Source organism: Nelumbo lutea, chromosome 4 (assembly GCF_056320005.1).
Source record: "Nelumbo lutea isolate HS-2025 chromosome 4, American lotus-T2T, whole genome shotgun sequence".
Taxonomy (NCBI): Eukaryota; Viridiplantae; Streptophyta; class Magnoliopsida; order Proteales; family Nelumbonaceae; genus Nelumbo; species Nelumbo lutea.
Window position 1 is genome coordinate 3,630,833 of NC_142687.1, and position 19,281 is coordinate 3,650,113.

General features: G+C 38.9%; 1 protein-coding gene and 1 long non-coding RNA gene across 2 annotated transcripts; both read right to left on the reverse strand.

The window, feature by feature from the left end:
* Positions 1-212: 212 nt before the first annotated feature.
* LOC148853431 (NAC domain-containing protein 83-like) lies at positions 213-2,185 on the reverse strand. Its single transcript, XM_088985196.1, has 3 exons — positions 1,476-2,185; positions 795-1,081; positions 213-593 (listed from the first exon to the last, which is right to left on the reverse strand). The coding sequence occupies exons 1-3, from the start codon at positions 1,654-1,656 to the stop codon at positions 294-296; spliced, it is 768 nt and encodes a 255-aa protein (XP_088841322.1). The 5' UTR covers positions 1,657-2,185; the 3' UTR covers positions 213-293.
* Positions 2,186-10,189: 8,004 nt separating this feature from the next.
* Positions 10,190-11,358, reverse strand: LOC148853432 (uncharacterized). Its single transcript, XR_016094933.1, has 2 exons — positions 10,937-11,358; positions 10,190-10,843 (listed from the first exon to the last, which is right to left on the reverse strand). It is a non-coding gene; the product is annotated as an uncharacterized LOC148853432 (long non-coding RNA).
* Positions 11,359-19,281: the final 7,923 nt, after the last annotated feature.

The window sequence follows — 19,281 nt, forward strand, 5'->3', positions numbered from 1 at the left end:
TCTCTTCCCTCTCGGATGCTTTTAATTATTTGGGTATTGGGAACATGCCCAAATGCACGTAGGAAAATGTTGTTGCTGATTTTAATTAAGGGATTGCTTCTGCTTAAAAAAACTTTCAATTCCCACATCATTTAGTCTCTAGATTTCCTCAATACTATCGAGTTCAATTTCTTCAACGGTGGGCAACATGAGATGACAGAAACGATGGAGAATTTGAAGTTAATACTTGGAATGGAGATTCTCATTGAAACTCGTAAAGCTCAACTGCTAGAACAGGCTCAATGCAAAACGTTTCATGCATCTCTTCTACAAGGAGAGGAAAAACTACTATTACAACTGCTTTCTTCGCGGTTGGAATCACTAGAACAGACTTCGGTGATCCCACTTGAACCTGAAGACGAAGAAGAAGAAGAAGGAGCTGAATTGTTCCTATCTTTCATCATGAAATCAATGAAACTAGGCCTAGCAATCACGGGGTTCCGCACTCTGTTTTCGTTGTAGTGTTTGGAGATGTCGTCCTCAATATTATTGGTATTTCTTTTCTTGAGAAATATGCGACAGAGTACCCAATCTTCCATTGGCATCATGGAATTCTGCGGGGAATGAAACAAACGAATAATTTAGTGCTAACTGTCACTGAAGAGCTCGAGTTCAATTACTAAGAAAAGATGGTTTCATTCCAATTTACCTATCTAACTTAGCTGAATTACACGGTCTGTATACTGTTTAGTTACAGTGGCATGGAGTCAAATATATATATATATATATATGCACAAGTATAAACGGAAACTCACTTGGGTCGAGTTCTTCCGCTGTGGGAAAATGCAAGGTGTTGTTCCAGCGCCGACGAGGCGATATTCATGCATGATCCAGTCGGTTCTAGACCCACGAGGAGGCTTCCCTGTGTAGAAAACAAGAGTTTTTTTCATCCCCACCACTTGGTTGCTTCTTGAAGCAACAATTTGCTTGTCTAAGCCGGTGGCCTTCCAGTAACCAGAACCAGTGGCGCGTTTGGATCGGTTTCCATTTCGATACTTGGCTTGTCTCGTGCAGAAAAAGTATTTCTCGTTCTCCAGGTCACCTGAAAGAACACGAAAACCCCACCTAAAATCAGAAAGGAGAAACGAAAAATATGTAAAGTAAAATCGAAGAAGCCCATGAAAGCCTAGCTTGTCACATTGAATTCGATAACCAGTAATAGAAGTATAGAACTGGACGTTCTCAGCTTTCTAGCAAGATCTGTGGTACAAAGTGCCCATGAATAATGAATTGATTAAAATGTTAAACAAACCCTGCTCCAGAACTCGTAAGGTTGAAGGTAGTTTGTCTTGACTCCCGGAGTTACATCCAGTGTTCACAGATTTACAAATAATCTAGTTCCATGTGCTTCGTAATTTGTGAATCCGTACTCGATGAAAAAGGCAAAGGAGGCAAGTACGGGGACAGACTGTACAGTAGTTTTATGGGTGACGAACCTGGCAAATCCCAAGGATCATGTTTGTAGATATCGACTTCAGGGATAATGGAAGCGGGCAATGGGCAGGAAAAGACCTTTCGCTTCAAGTATTGAAGAACAAGCTCTTCGTCGGTGGGATGGAATCGGAAGCCGGGAGGTAGCCTGATAACTCCTTTCTTAACAAAATTGAACTTCTCCATATCTCCCAGTGAGTAGGAGTAAGCTTTCCGTGGAAACTCTCCCACGACTCACACACTCACAGTCAAATTGGGCTAAATTCAAGAAAAAGCGATGTATCTTCTCCTGACTCCCGAGGAAGAAGTGACTGAGAGGAGGAACAGAAGAGGATGTTGGTTATAGAGGAAAGGGATGCTTCTTCTTTCTTATAGCCATGGATTTGGAAGACACCCAGGAATTAAAAATAAGGACGACACCCTCAACCCCGCGAGTCACCCTTCCCTTTGGCGTAAACGAGACTCAAGCCCTTCTTTGTTTGACGCATCTTTCTTTCTTTCTTTCTGAGAGACGTTTTCGGGGATTAAAATTGGTTTTCTGCGAAAAGGTTAAAAAGTTATATGTAATAGTATTTAATTAAAAAAAAAAAAAAAAAAAAGAAACGCAACCCAGAAACCCAGTCCCAGTCCATCTTTCTAAAAAATGAAAAAAAAAAGGCTGAAAAAGCAGCAGCAGCAGTTTATGTTAGTTGTTATGACACAGATAAATCAGAATGAGATTGGAGATGAATTCCATGTATCACTTCTCTGTTGTCTATTCGGGAAAAATAAAAAGGTAATTCTCTTCAGAAGACGCAATTTTTAATTTGAAATTCTTGAATGGTAGAAGGGTAGATGAGTCATTTGGAATGATACGCTGTACCTCCAAAAACAGAGGTGGGATCTGCTCCTCATACAGGGCGCCTCACATTGGGCACATCCCACCCTGCATTAAGAATATCTTATACAAATAATAACACAAAGTACGCTACGCGAGATGCCCTCAATGCACAGTGGAATGTGCCGGTGAAGCGCAGATCTGATCTCCCAAAAGAAGGTGCTCCAGCCATACATTCACCGAGTATTGAGGACATTTCTCGTAGATAATAATTTATAAGTACGAAATATATTCTAAATATATGGTAGGATGTGCGCGTACAGTCGGTGTGAAGCGCCCTTGTGAAGAACAGATCCGGTGTGAGGCGCCCCGTGTTACCAAAGTAACCTTCTTAATTTTACGCAAGACGAAACAGCGAGCCTGTTTGGTAGGGCAGTAGGGCTGAGTTGTTTTCACTTTTTGTAATTGAACTGTTTAGGAAAAGCCATTAAAAAACTTGAATGAGAAGTCTAAAAGGACAATAATTTTGGGCTTCTCAGGACCAGGTTTTCAATTATCACCAAACATTGCTCACCGTCGTCACAGGGCCCATTTTTGCAAAGCCAAAAAGCAACGATGGTAAATTAACAGCTAAACAGTTCCTCTCTTTAGAGTGTCTCAGACTCAGTGAAATTAATTAGTACTAAAAGCACGTAGGTACATAAATATTTGATTTGCATTTGTTTGGGAGGACAACACGGGTCATTGGGGTTTTAGTTTTACATAGATACAAACAAAATTGGACACAGCTTTGCTTGAGAATGAAAAGAGTAACACGGGTCAGGACTCAGGAGGTTAAGGGCAAATTTGGACAGTGCGGATGGGGGAGCAGACGCACATGTCTCTTCATTACTTAAGCAACGCTTTATTTATTCAGTAGAATACTGATTGGACGGTGGTGATGTGCCCACTTACGAATTAAATAATATTTCTTCCTTGTGGGAAGGGAAGAAAGTTCAACAACACCAAGCAAACAAGGACAACAGACGTACATAGAGAGGCGTGTCCAACTATTTCTATTGTTTTCGTACATACGTTGACGAAGATGCCCTTCCAAGTTGACAAATGTGCGGGAGATTGGACGGAGATTCTGATTCTCTCTTTCTATCTATTAGTCGGAGAGCAAAGACGATAAAAAAAGATCTATGCGGCCGGAAGACACGATACCGGAACGGCTTTGACCAATCAACCCATGAATTTTGATAAATAACCACCGTTTTACGACAGACGGTTACAACAAGTTTTTTCCGGTATTATAGTGGAATCAAAACAATTATAATTAGGGGCAAATTTGTCCAACTGAAATGGTTGTGGGTGGATTGGGGGGAATAAATTTCTGGGACCCACTTGCCCCCAAGACGACGGACACTACGTCGGATTTGGGCTTGCTGACAAAAATGCCACCTTCACAATACTGCCCTCACAAGATTTCCTGAATCTTCTATTTTGATCGACAGAAAAAATTCAAGAAAATAACGTATCAAATCTCCGTTTGAATGACCAAACTACCCTTTCATTCTGGTGTCTGTAGAATATTGTTTCGAACTTTCTATTTTTGGAATGGGATATTTATGGAATCCCCATGAATAGGATCAAACCTTATTCCATGGTATTTACATGAGATTCCTCTTTCTTATTCTTAAGCAAGCCCCCAAGAGGGCTTAGTTGATCCATGATTTATGTTTCATCTTTCAATTCCATTGCTTGTATTAACTTACCGTATTACCTTTGGTTAGGCTTCTACCTGACAAATGTCGAACCAACCCGGAAGCAGGAATAACTCCCGATTTTCCTAGTTTGGTTGACCCGAATTAATCTATTCTGATCCGACAAAATTTTGATGGGTTGAACCAACATCTAGCTGGACATGATTATGACGAACTATTCAGTTATAATTTTTTAGTCTCTCTTCCTCTCTGCCCCAACCTGATATCTCTATTACCTACTTAGGATTCTTCGGGTCATGCACCGATTTTCTAGTTGGAATAAAGAAAAAGATGAAAATCCGCTTTATATATTTTTTTTTGAGTGCTTTTGGTTCAGTTTGGAAAGAGTATAAATGTAAATTTGTAGAGTATAAATACATACAGAATAATACAAAATATAAGATTTTATACTACAAATTTGCATTTATACTCTTTCCAAACTGAGCCTTAATGCTCCTCGTGGACACATCACATAAACACACACTTCTTTTAGCATTTGAACCCACACATTCATTGTCTAAACTTGTGTCACTGCAAGAATTCTTTGGAAGAAAAATTGAAATGAGTTCCTTGAAGTACTAACACGACTTACTTTTCTTAACATTTTGTAAGCGAACTCCTCAATTACTTTAAAGAAAAGAATCTCACTGTGGAAACCATTATATGCATAGAAGAAGCTTCCCTTCTAAGATTACATCTACCTCCTTTATATTCTGATCTTTCTTGTGAGAAAAATATATTCTGGGGGCCAAAAGTCAGCCTGTTCATCAAATGGCTTCTCCCATGCAATTTGATCTTGTTTCTATATATGTGTGTGGGCATTTGCATTTTACATTTAATAACTTATACCCTAAAAGAAATGTAATGAGCGAGAAGAAAGAAAGAAGGAAAGAAATAAAGAATGTTTAAGCCTTTGGTGAGAGTCATGTAATTTTGAGTCCTAAGTAGTTCCTAATTTGTGTTTAAGGCTCAGTTTGAACAAATATGTACAGTGTGAATACATACAAAATACAAGGTTTTGCACTCTATAAATTTGTATTTGTTCTCCTTCCAAAATTGAGCCTTTACAAACACAAATATGTAGAGTGCAAATCTATGTATTTTATATTACTTTGTATGTGTTTACACTGAACATATTTGTATTTGTACTATTTCACTGATGTGAAACTATGATAGTGCAAATGATTTGAGTGTAAATTCTGACATATTTTTGTTTCAAATTTTAACTTATCTTCTTTGATTGTAGTACAAATGAAGTAAATTAAGACAGGAAGCAGAATAAAGTAAAACTCAAAGCAAAATTAAATGAGAATTTGCCTTTTTTTTTCATTTGCACTCCTATTACATTTGTACTAATGCAAATAAAATTGCACTGCAACCAAATACAGCTTAACGATGTTAAATATTTTCTTTTCTTTCTGTTTTAATGTCACTTTTTTGCCTTCTTTTACTCAAATAGAACTTTCCGCTTCACGAGGCTACACAATAGGGGTAGCCCATCCCCTTTCCCTTAACCCCCGCCCCCCCCCCCCCCCCAACCCACCAACACTAACTCATATTTTTTTTTGAACGTGGGGAGGAGGGGGACTATATATGCGAATAGTTTTTTTTTTTCTTACTTCATGGGGCTACACAACAGAGGTAGCCCATCCCCTTTCCCTTAACCCCCCAACCCCTGGTGGCAGCGGGATTTGATCCCATGTCTCTACGGACGAGTCAGAAAACCTACCAAGCCACCATCAGTTGGCTATATGCAAGAGTAGTTGAAATACGTCTTTTTGTGTTTGAATAATTAAGGAACCCAGCCTGAGTAATTGAAACAACCGTCGTTAAGCATAAGAAAAACACACTGGGGGCCTCAACTTGGTTGTATGGTGGTTGTTAATATTTATCTAATTACAATAAACCAAAAAATATTAATTTCAGATTAGTTTGATAAGTTATACTATACATATATATTTGCAATTTGATTTTTATATAATATATAAAAAATTATATTATGATCAACATAATTATATAAAAAAAATATATATTATAATTAACATAATTTCATCAAGGTATTGCCCGTTTGAACAGTCTTTACAGCTTTACATTGAAAATACCTCCCCACTCATGCTTTATTTCATGTGAAGATATTCTCAATAAAAATCACAACAGACCACTGGGACGGTGTGAGCACAGACTTACCCTCACTGAAGCCGATCTCAATTACATGGTGAATAAGGAAAAAGAAATAGTCAAATAGATTACATAATCTAGTCCTACCATATTTATTAATAATTAGTTATCACATCTGTATGCATGTTTCAGGCATATAAAGGCTTGAATGTTGATAATGTATGTCGTACGTGCCACCTAACATGCATGTGAAGCTATAAATCAAATAAACATGCAACTTAAAATAAAGTTTTTTTTTTCCTGTGTTTTGGTCAATTTGCATTTATTTTCCAATTCCCAATGTTACATGGATATAAGAAGGAAAAAATTACTAAATTTGAAAGTGGCGAGGGTTTATTAAACTTTGAAAGTCTGAAGGTATAAGGTTGCTTTGCAAGTTATTGTCTTAATCCTAGAAAATGAGATAATTCTCCTTTAATAGAATTATAATTGACTCTTTTATGTTAAATTTCATAAAGTTCTTCCCGCAATTTGCGTGCATTTTGTTTTTTTTAGATAGGCAAAATCTTGGTTATCATTAGGTAATTTTGTTGGAGTTCAGATCTGCGCCCCATAAGGGGGTGCTCCACAACATCTCATGGTACATTCTCGTCATGTATTGAAAATATCTTCCAATGATAATATTAGAACCGATGATGTCATCATCGAGAAATTTTCCCACTGCAGGAATGTGCTGTGGGGTGCCCCCTTGTGGGGCACAGATGTGAACTCATTTTGTTGTTGGGCCATGATAGCTCAGCTTGAGCCATGGCTATTGCAGTGTTACGTTTTGATAACTACAATTTATCATGCATCTATATATATAACAGAAAGAGGAAAGAAGGGTGGTGAGGGTCCTCTCACCACAAAGCTCACACATAGCTCTTCCTCCTCTACCTTCTCACGCATGTGTATATTTATTTTTGTGTTAAATCATTAAAAACCTCATGGGTCTTTATTGTCTTTCATAAAATTCATATTTTCTCTCTCTCTCTCTCTCTCTCTCTCTCTCACACACACACACACACACACACACACACTCACACACACACACGAATCTCCCCTCCCCATTCCTTACTTTCCTCTTAAATATCTTTTCAATCCCTTTTGGCTCTCTCTGAGAACTTTGTTAGATTAAAGGTCAGCCTAAGTATGGACCTTAGCTTGGACCCAAATTTTCCCACCAATTCGTGGGGTGAACCAATCTAAACAAATCATTGCTCTTTTCCTTGGGTAATCAGGTTTTTCGCTTTATTTTACTCCTTTCCTTGGGTTTAAGTCTTTCCTTTGTTTCTATTAATTTATTTTAATGTAGATTTGTTTAATTGATCATTCTTGATTTAATAATAAAATGTAGTAAGAAATAATTTAATGCGAGTTTTTGGTTATCTTCATCAATTCAATTTTGATTTTTTTTTAACTTGGGCATTAATTTTATGCTAAACACATTTTTTAGCTTTATAGGACTACACAATGGTAGGTAGCCAATTGCCCCAACCCATATCTCTGCTACAACTAACTAGATAAAGTATCAACTGAGCCACCACCACTTGGCTTATGTGCTTCTCATAATATATAAGTTATATAAAAAGGAAAGTTCGAAGTTCAATAACTAATGAAGAAAAATTACTATTCTACATGTAAAAATGTAGAAATACCGTACATTGCACGGGTCATCGCTAGTATATATATGACTACTATCTCATGTGGATGGTGTGCGCGTTAAACTCCTCCAATTGTACTACCTATGGTGCGCAGTTTTACCCTCTCATTGGAGGGGTATCAATGGACCGACTTTGGCTTGGAACCCATCTAAAATAAAATTAATTTGAATGGATTAGATAGACCAATAAGATGTATTAAATTGGACCAGTCTAGATTTAATGGTCCAAAGTATTTATTGGATTGGATTGGACGTGGTCCATCTGTAATGGATTTATATTAGATTAGGTCAGATTGATTGAACTAATATCTAGTCCATTGATAGAAAATAAGAGTATGTGCCAGTGGACCAAGTTTGGATTGGAACAAATCTAAATTAAAACCAATTTGAACAGATTGGATGGTCTACACATTGAATTGGACAGGTCCAAAATGGTCTAAAGGATTCATCGGATTGGATTGGACCAAACATGGTCCAACTGACACCCCTATTACATTGTAAATATTATTTTTCATAATTTTTAATCAAATTTTATTTTTTAATGTTTTTATCTTTCAAATATTTTACTATTTTAATAAATTTATCTTTATTATTTTGTTTTCATTTATTTATTTTATAATCATTTAAGTCTTAAGTAATTTTTGTTATTTGTTAAACATTTTATTCATTTTGATAATTTTCATTATTCATCAGTCATTTTATTAGTTAATTGTTAATCAATTTCTTAAATAGTTAAAACAAACATTCTCCTCTCCAAGGATAAAATGATTATAAATTTCATTTACCACAACTCAACATTCGGATTTCAAAGCAAATATTACAGTTTCAGATATCAACTCTAGTACAACAGAACATGCCTTTAATTTATGTGATAAAGAATAATATTGGGGCAAATTGATTTTGATTTTGATTTTTTTAAACAAACAGATTAAGCTGCAAATGAGCATTTTGTATTCTTCTCATGGTTATCATCTGTTTTTTCAATCTCATAAAAATACAAAACGCTGCCTGCCACATGCCATACCACCTTACAACAACGACAACAAGAATGGATTCCGTTAAATAAAATTCCCCATTAAGTTTTAAGTTAAATATTATGATTGAGAAAAAGAAAGTATAGAGAAATGGTATTTCCGCAATTAAATGGAAACCTAAGGGCAAATTGGATTAGTTAACGTGGGACGGTTATGTTCCCTTGAGTTAAACCGGAGTCTGGACTCTGGAACATTGACAAAACAAAAGTTTTACCAAAAATTAAAAAGAGAAACATTGACAAATGAAGCAGACGGATTCCGTAGAGAGAAGGGAAATTCCTTATGTAAAATCATAATTAAAAAATTAGTTCGTACGAGAGAAAGAGAATTGAGTGGGGTGGGGTGGGGTGGCTTCTCTTTTCTGAGTTCTCTTTCTTCCTCTCTTTTCTTTGTGGTGGTCAGTGCCACATTTGTGTGGAACGGAAAGAAAAGCAGGCTTTCGTGAGCCACATTGCGGCTGTGGTTCTTTTTCTTTCTCTCCTCTCCCAGTCAATGCAGTTTGCGTGTGGGTGTCGTCGTGTCGAGCAGGATTTAAAGGTGCAAAACAGAAACGTCAAAGGCTGCAATTATTGTGTTTTCGAGTAAAATAAAAATTAAAAAAAAAAAAAGAAATTCCTTCACTCTTTCTTCTTATTTTATAACCCAAAAGGCTCTCTGAAGTCTCAACTGTGGTACTTGTAACCGTTTCCCGTTTTTATGCTTTTCGTTTTTCTTAACTTGCCTCCGCAGAAGTCAGAACTCAGAAGTAATTGAATACCCAAGAATGGATAGCAGATTTTCCAACTGTTGAATTGAACTTACTCTGTTTCTGTGGTTAATTTTCAGAGTGTTGGGTTTTAATTTGACATAAACAAATAAAAGCTATCCTCGCGAGGAAGAGCGATTAAACAAAACACACACACACACCCCTTAGAATTTATAAATGGAAGAGTGGTGGAGAGGGAACTAATTTCTTATTTATTGCTTCCCTTCCGGATTGTATTATTAGCAAGAACAAAACTGTTTGTTTAATAAGAGTAAGGCATAGTTAATTAAGTGAAGTAATTAAAGTGGGTTCTCCTGGTAACTTGTAAATTAAAGGGAAAAAGGTTGTTTGTACGTACCAAGTAATTAAAGGGGGGCAATTGATATGATGTGTGACGGAAACAAACACCCACACCACACGTCAATCATTTTATGAATCGGACTTCTTCCTTTCTGAAACAACCGCAGATCGATATCATATAGCATGCTTTAAGTTAAAGGGGCAAAGACTTATTATTACTGATTCAAATCTTTCCTTTATAAATTATAAAAGAGTCTGTATCAATAAGACAATATATAACCTGATATAAATTTGTATCAACATCAATAGTATCAGACCTGTAATTCCAATTCAACTAACGCAAAACACAAGTAATTAATCGAGTAAGTAGACTTTCTACTTTCTAGAGCCACGGCGCAGAAGTAGAAAAGTGGCGGAGGAATTCAAATTTGACAGCAGCTTTCTTTTAATACCATAAAGATTAACATCCTTTTCGCCGAAGAAAAAAAGAAGAAGAAGAAAAGATTAACATCAGGGGCTATTAATATGACATGACTTGTTTCTTAGGGTACCTGCAGAGCGGCTGAGGTATATAGCTTTCTTCATCGTCAAACTTGGAGAGCCAAAAGTTTTCTCCAAGTATATGAGTAATCGTGTAATAACTCCCATCCGATCTAATTAGGATGATTTATTTATTTCTGTTGTGGTGCGTTCAAACGTTGAGGAAAAGGCCTGGCCAATTGGGTGATTGATTGTCCTACAAGCAGCCTTCTACACTAGCGACCTTGTCCTAGAAGGTCTAAATTGAGTGACTAATAAATTTGATGTACCAGAGAGAGAGAAGCTTGTTGCTCGGCAATTCCAGTCGGTGGCGTGTGGGTGGAAGCATGCATGAGGCACGTACAGACAGTATGTCCTTTGTCGTCGCTCTCACTACATACACAACTAAACAAATTAAACATGGAATGATGGACATAATAGGCAGAGGACGGTCATGGTCTGCTCTACCGAGTAGTGAGTACTGACCACTGGGGTTCAATTATGACAAAGTCTTGGAATTGGGCACCTGATGAGCACCTCGGTGATGACGAGTAGTCCACGTGGCCAAACAGTTTGGATTTTGGCCACAATTTTTAAGTCTTCACTCTTCAATAGGCTATGCATATGCTGGTGCTGCTCTAAAATATTTTGCATCCAAATCTGGTTGTGTGATGCTACAGTTCAGAAATGGCCAAAGAGCGTAATTTCTAGTTCTAGTCTTCTCAAGCTTGGCCAAAAAGATTTTCTTTCTTTTGGATTGTCCAGAAAACCAGCAAAAGTTGGTAAGCCAAAGCAGAGGCTCTGAACTTGTAGTGGTGATCAGAAAACTATGATCGGTAAATTGAATCCTCATTGACCAGATCGATCAACAAATACATATACGATGAGAGTGAAAAAAGGTCTATCCTGTGCAATGAACAAGAATGAATACATAATATATATGATGGGATCTTATCAGGAATCAGGATGTCAAAGATGCAGGGGGGGGTGTACGTTGCCGTTGGTCCAATGGAATTGGATGGTCCACATGAAATGTTTGTCCAAATTCCAAAGAGAGGAGCAGGGAATTCAAAATGGACTAACATAGCATGTGAGGCGACAAGGGTAGTGACTAGTGAGCAGTGTTTCTCGTGGAGAGGGATGTTTGTAAGAGGGAATTGTCGATTTTTGTATTCAACTCCAAGCGATGCATACAAGTAACTTCTCTTGTCTAGCTTTATTAGGTATGTTTGTATTATTTTGCATTTTGCATTCCCTTGCGTGTATGACAGTTAACTTGCACATGTGGTTGCCCTCCTCCTCTATCAAAATTAGGCATTCTCTCAATGTTCAAGCTCGTCCTTGTCCCATCCACCCTTGAATTTCTCTTTACTTTAGATTCTTCTGATGATTTTGCTGTTGTAACAGCCTAGCCTAACAGGTTCAGCAGACAGATGCCTCCAGTTGCGTCCCACTAAAGCTCTCCTCTGATTTTGTTTTCAAAAACGATATCAATTGCCACATCAGTCGAATCGTATTGTTTTTGCTGATGTGGCAATCAGGTTGTTCTTTTTTTAAGAACAATACCATACAAACTCTCACATTACGCAAGCATAATGCTTATATATAGAAGAGGCCTGGACCTTGCACATTCTTGCATTGCGTCCGGTTTCCTTCTTGCTCAATTTAAAATCGACAAATGATGTTGAATCATCTGTGTTGTTATCTTCAGTGATATTCTATCTACAAGTATACACTTTACACTTAGGTTATGTTTGGTTTAAATGAAAAAGTAGTGAAAGGAGGGAAATGCAGTGAAATCTATACAAGATTTGTAAAGGTTTTTCTTCCTTTTCCTACTTTTTCCTTTAAACCAAACATAATCTTAGTATTCATTTGGTTTACAGTCAGACTTGGAATCAAAATCCCTTGAAATTAGAATATGAATGATCCATTCCCATAATCTGTGTGGTTTATATATGATAATGGCAGATTTTGCCCTCTAGTGAAATTGTGACATGTGGCACCTCGTGACAACTAAGAAAACACCCAGCCAACAAACTTACGAAGTTGGTGACCCACCCGAGCACCAGTCTGGCCGGCCTGGCGCGACCTGCGCGGCGCATGCGCGGCCTACGCGAACTGCGTGCGGCCTGTGCGACCTGCGCGGCGCATGCGCGGCCTGTGCGAACTGCACACGGCACACGGCCTGCGCGAGCTACATGCGGCGTGCGGCCTGCGCGACCTGGCCGACCTGGACCAACCTAGCGCATGATCCGGCCAAGACGCCCATAAGGCGCTCACCGACAAACCTGGCTAGACACTGACCTACCGACTGACACAGAAGCCGACCTGACGACCTGGCCTAGACACTGACCCGCCGACTGACGCATGCGCCCCTCTGACAACCCGGCCCAGGCGCCGACCTGGCCGCCTGACACAAGTGCCAGCCTGATGACCTCGAGGAGATCACCACTGTACCCCGGTTCTGACAGGATGCGACGAGTCTTACCGTTTAGAGGCTTTTCACCCACCTAATCCACGAGGACTCCGATATATAAAGACCTCACCCCCCAAAGGGGAGGGGGATGAAAAAAGGGAAGTAACCCCTGCTCTCTAGCTCTCTCATATTATCTTCAAAGCTCTCTACAATAAGAGTGCTAACTTAAGCGTCGGAGAGCCCCCACCGGGAAAATACCCCCGGGACCTCTGATTCAGTTCTCGCAAGTCCTTCAGCTCCCGTTGCCTACAAAGAGGAGGAAAAAATGGAGTTCTCGCAAGTCTCTCAGCTCCCGCCACCTACAAAGTAGAGGAAAAGATGAAGTTCTCGCAGGTCCCTCAGCTCTCGCAGCCTACAAAGGAAAGAAAACCACCTCATGCTGAGGACAGGCCAGAACCAACCCCAGTCTGAAATATAAGCCCGGGCATATTGAACGCTGGGCCCGAACATAAAAGTGTGCAACAGACCGAAAGTTGCAGGACAGACCAGGCCGGGCTAGAAATGATCACCTTTACTTGTGACCCAGCAAATAAAAGACGGTGAAAAAAGAATAACACTACTGTGTACTTGCCTCTTGCGGCTTGCCTTATTAAGGACAAATGAGAGGATGTTCAGTCGGAATGAACTAGAGGCTACTTAGGTACTTCTTCTATAACGGGAATTGGAATTCTATCTAAAAAGACATCCAGGTCACCAATTTTTACACCACCGATTTAGGGGTGTAAATAGACCGGAGTTCAATTCAAAATCAATTTGAACGGATTAGACGGACCAACAAGGCATATTGAATTGGACCGGTCTAGACTTAATGGTCTAAACATTTATTGGATTAGATTGGACCTGATCCATTCACCCGTAATAAATTTATATTGGATTGTGTTGGATTAAGACAATATATGGAGTGTCATTGGACCAATCTAAATTAAAACAAATTTAAATAAATTAGACGATTCAAACATTGAATTCAACCAATTCAAAATAATCCAAAATATTCATTGGATTAGATTTAACCTGATCCATTTGTAATAAACTCACATTAGACTGAATCGGATTGGACCAAATCCACTCCAATTCGGAATAGATGTTACCTTGACTTAGAATTTCTACGATCCAGAAATTTGAGGAGGCAGGGAGGAGGTAGAGGAAGTGAGGCCCCGAATCACCCAAATTTGTTTATTGCTGAAATTAAATTCTTTAATGTACTATTATCATATTTGCCATTATACCTAAGAAGGTTGAAACTCTTTCCGTACGATATTCGCCATTATTTATCAAAATTTATATGTGGGTTTTAATTGGTCAAAACTTCTTCTATACCATATCTTTTCGGCACCATAGATTTTCCCGTATTTTAGAAGTGATCAATTACATTTTCAAATAAAATTCAAATTTTAAATCACTCTATCAAAATAATTAAATTAAAAGACGCATGCTCAACCGAATAAGAAACATACATCTTGGGACCCATTAAAAGAACTCCCCCAAATACATGGTTCAAATATTTATTTCCACTTTCATTCAAAATCTTAAAATGGATGTATAGTCAACCCAGTTAGAAAAGTACATGGTGGAACCCATTGAAACAATCATAAACTCGGCCAACTTCACCCCTTAATTCAATGAAAATTTATTACTTTTAATTTAACAATTTATAGGTCCACAAAAGTTGATTCATTTATGTTTAATCTGTACACGCCATATAGGTCATTGAATTTAAATTGACCCCTTAGTTCAATAAGTTAACTACTTTAACTTAAATAACTAGTGAATGACCCCGTAATTACTACGGGTAACTAAAAGTATTTATAATTTAGTTTGAAGTTTACTATTAAGTTATCAAAAATTAAATTAAAAAAACTAATATGGGTCTTGTATTTTTGTAATTAGCAGTCTGTTCTGACCTATTATTTGAAACCCACTATTAATTTATGTTTTTTTAATTAGATTTAAGATATTAAATGAGATCTTATCGGTAAGCAATAACCCACTTTATTTGGTATTTACTATTTATCTAATAATTCTATTTTGAGTTATTTTTTTTAAATGTTAAATTAGGTTGCTTCCTAAAAGTTAAATCAATTTTGTAATTAATAAAATATTTTCTTTATTAATAACGAATGTAATTCTAACTATTAATGAGTATTGACAATGATTGTAAACTTCAAACTAAATTAAGTAATAATACATTCTTATTATTATGTATATACTTAATTTGTGTATATTAAGTAAATAATTTGTAATAATTAATTTTCTGGTTAATAAATAAAATAATAAGTGCTTTTACAATAATAGTATTAATTATAATAATAGCATTAACTATAATTACTTATAATAATAATGTAAATAATTATCACTAATTATTTATTTATAAAAAAATTAATATGAATTAACATAAATATAAAATGGTTATATCCCAATTGATAATTAGCATTATTATAAATAAGGAATTAATTATCAGTAAGTAATTATAATCAGTAATTATTTTTATCAGAAATCATTATTATTAGTAATAATTAATTTTAATTATTGATAATAAAAATAATATAATTATATTAATTCATATAGTAGTATTAATTATAATATAATAATATTAATTATAGTATATTAATTAATATAATATAATTATTAGTTCCAATAAGTATGGTAATTATAAATGTACTATCCAATACTTATGGGAATTATTAAAACTTCCAATTATTTATTTGAAAAATTCAAAGTTTTATACTATAACTTTCACTAAATTAAATTAATAGAAGTGGTATTTTTTATTAATAATTTGAACAAAATTACTGATTATATCACAAACTACTTTTTGCTAAAAATTAGTGATAATATAAAAATAATGTAAATCTAAAAATGAAATAAATTTATATTTCTTGAATTAAATTTTCTAATGAAATTTTATATTAATTTGTTAGTAATCATTTAATTCAATAATTAATTAGACACACTTTATGAAATTAAAGTACCATAGAAGTATTTCAGCAAGTAATTTCTATAAATTAAATTTTCTTATTTACTGATGGAGCGCGATCCGGCCGGTCTTAGCTGTCCGCGGCCTTGCTTCTGAACAGGGTAGCAGGGAACCTGAAATGGAGGAGATGGGGAAGCTCCGGGGGGAACCCGGTGTAGAGGCTCCGAAGCTCAAGTTAGAATCCTTCAAAAGCAAGGTAATACCAGATAGCGCAAAGTTTGCATACCTCGTTTGTCAGGGGGCAGGGGACTCTTATAATCATTTCGTGCACTCATCCCAAGGCCCTAGTCAGGTCGGGTATGATTATCCTTGTTCTTGTCAATTCGGCCGTCGTCCTTTCTGCTGAGACAGAACCGTCACTACCTAACCGTCTTTCTAACTGGAGATGGCGGTGTCAGTGGCGGTGGCAGGTGGCCGTTTAGAGTGCTGCCGCCAAACGTCGGATCCCAAGTCAGTCAAGCGCGGCGCCCTCGGGCACGGACTTCCTTAGTGTCAGGCATGGTACGACTTGTTTGGTTTTGGTGCCTAGAAGGTGATGCGAAGTGCTAAGCGAGGCAAAGTCTTGAGCTCGGAGGTATCTATAGGGCAAGTCAGTTTGGCGAGGTGTACCCCAAACTATTACAAGGTGGGTCAGTTCGGCGAAGTGTATCCCGAGCTGTTACAAAATGGGTCAGTTCGGCGAAGTGTATCCCGAGCTGTTACAAGGTGGGTCAGTTTGGCGAGGTATATCCCGAGTTGTTACAAAGGGTGAGTTCGGGCCCCCGGTAGGGAGTTCAGTCCGCTCGTGTCCCCTTGTTCCCGCCTAGGCTTGGCCCCTTTTGTCGAGCTGTTGTTTCTGCCACGTGTCACGTAATAGAGAGGTCGGGCCAAATCTTCCTTCTTCAATTGCCCCCCACTCCTTGCGCCGGGGGTCTTGCCATGGTGCGGGGAGTTTCGCGAGGTAGCAGGTGGATTTGTCCCGTCCTTCAAATCTTCATTGCGCGAGTTGCTTTTGCTAGGGTTCTTTCGGTTTCCAAGAAGGCTGGAAACGTGCTTAAGAAGGCTGGTGGTTGCGACAGCACGCGTTTTAAATTTCAAACCAATTCGCGCCGTTGGGACGTGACGGTGGGTCATTTCAAAAAGGCGCGCCACTGCTGTACGTGCGCGGGCGACTGTTAGGGAGACGTGCGGCGCGACAGTTTCGAAAAGACACGTGTCGAGGCGACGTCAGTTTCAAAAAGACGTGCGCTGACGTTTCACTTTTTTTGGAAAGACGTGCGCCAATCACGTCTCGATCTTAAGGGTCGTGCGGTCAGTATGAACGTAGGCCGTCGGATCGTCTTTGATCTGCACGGTCGATTCTTGGTTACTTTAGCTATAAATAGTGGGGGACCCCAGTTGGTTTGTCACTTCTGCGGTTTGTCTACTGAGCTCGCATCTAACCTTTCAACTCGCGTCCAAGTCTTTTCCAGCTCGCGTCAAGGCTGGTTATATAGCCTTCATGATTCTTTGGCTTGTTCTTCAAACTTTCTGATGAGTACTTTCCTCAATCCATCTTTTTCCCCAATGTCTAGCTTTGATAGCTCAGACGATTCTTCGAGTAGGGCCAACGTAGGTTCCACCATCCGAGCCGTGTCCCCCGGCTGCCTCAGTGATCCTGAGGTGGAGCTTGAGGACTATGAACCAGCAGGCCGAGTCGCTTTGGGCAGTTTGGCGTCTACCTCCCGCCGAGGTCGGATGCTAGACAGGTTTGGTCCTTCGACCATGACGCCTGGGGGGCTTCAATCCATACTTATGTCTTACAACCTTCCTGGGGGGTATACATATTTTCAATCCATACTTATGAAATTTATACTTATTAAGATTGTAATTAATTATTAATTTTTCAGTAATAATTGATCAAAATTACTGAAAATATTATTAACTACTTATTGCTAAAAATTACTAATAATATCAAAATTAGTGTAAATGTAAAGATATATATATGAAGAGTTGGTGGTCGCATGTATTAGAAAAAGCATGACTTGTCTGGCTGAAACTCAACCACCGACGGCTTGATAAATGCCACCGTATGAGTCTCCCGGTCATCGTCGGCCAAATGTAAATGATCGCCGGTGGTCAGTGATCTCATCATATATATATGAAGAGCTAGTGGTCACCTGTATTAAAAAAAAAAACATCCCCTGGCTGAAACTCGACCACCGACGGCTTGATAAACACCATTGTATGAGCCTCCTGGTCACCGGTGTCCAAACATAATTGATTGATTAAATATCCCCTTGCTCACTGGTCACCGGGGTAACTAAATATCCCCATGCTCACCGATGCCTTCATCAATAGCGAGTGTATAACATTCCTGACCACGAAATCAACTAACTTGATCAAGGATGGAGGTAGTCTCTACTTCTTCCAGAGGATGTTTCTTGATGTAACCGTTTCTGGTCACGTACCAATATTTTGTGATGTAAAATTTTTTTGGCTAAGTACTTCGTTATTTGACTCAGTGGTGACGTGCCTTGGTGATGAGCAACTTGGTGGCGAACTGCCTGGTGGAGAATTGCCTGGGGGCGAACTGCCTGGTGGCGAATTGCCTGGTGGCGAACTGCCTGATGGCGAACTGCCTGGTGGCGAATTGCCTGGCGGAGAGCTAACTGGTGGCGAACTCCCTACTAGGCGGCTTGTGACTTAGAGAATGGTGAAGCTCCCTGGTGCAGCGCAACCCAATTGCCCTCTACATGAGGTGGTCTTCTTTCCTTTGTAGGCAGTGGGAGCTGAGAGACTTATGAGAACTCCATCTTTTCCTCCTCTTTGTAGGAGGCGAGAGCTGAGGGACTGCGGAAACTCCATCTTTTCCCCTCTACATGAGGTGGTCTTCTTTCCTTTGTAGGCAGTGGGAGCTGAGGGACTTGCGAGAACTCCATCTTTTCCTCCTCTTTGTAGCCAGTGGGAGCTGAGGGACCTGCGAGAACTGAATCAGAGGACCTGGGGGTATTTTCCTAGCGGGGGCTCTCCGATGCTTAAGTTAGCACTCTGATTGTAGAGAGCTTTGAAGATAATATTGGAGAAACGAGAGAGCTAGAGAGCAAGGATTACCTCCACGTTTTTTCCATCCCCTTCCCCTTTGGGGGGTAAAGTCTTTATATACCAGAGTCCTCGCGGGTTAGGTGGGTTAAAAGCCTCCAAATGATAAGACTCGTCACACTCCGTCAGAACAGGGGTACGGTGGTGAACTCCTCGAGGCCGTTAGGCTGGCGCTTGTGTCAGGCAGCCAGGTCGGCGCCTGGGCCAGGTTGTTAGGGCGGCGCCTGCGTCAGTCGGCGGGTTGGTGTCTGGGCTAGGTTTTCAGGTTGGCGCCTGTGCCAGTCGGCATGTCAGTGTTTGGGCCAGGTCGTCAGGCAG

What these genes read in the sequence shown, in the direction of transcription:
- LOC148853431 (XM_088985196.1), bottom strand. Translation starts at nt 1,656, where the DNA reads ATGGAGAAGTTCAATTTTGTTAAGAAAGGAGTTATCAGGCTACCTCCC. An exon ending in TGATCCTTGGGATTTGCCAG is followed by an intron (nt 1,082 to 1,475) that starts GTTCGTCACCCA and finishes GTGTTCTTTCAG; the next exon opens with GTGACCTGGAGAACGAGAAA. An exon ending in AGCGGAAGAACTCGACCCAA is followed by an intron (nt 594 to 794) that starts GTGAGTTTCCGT and finishes CATTCCCCGCAG; the next exon opens with AATTCCATGATGCCAATGGA.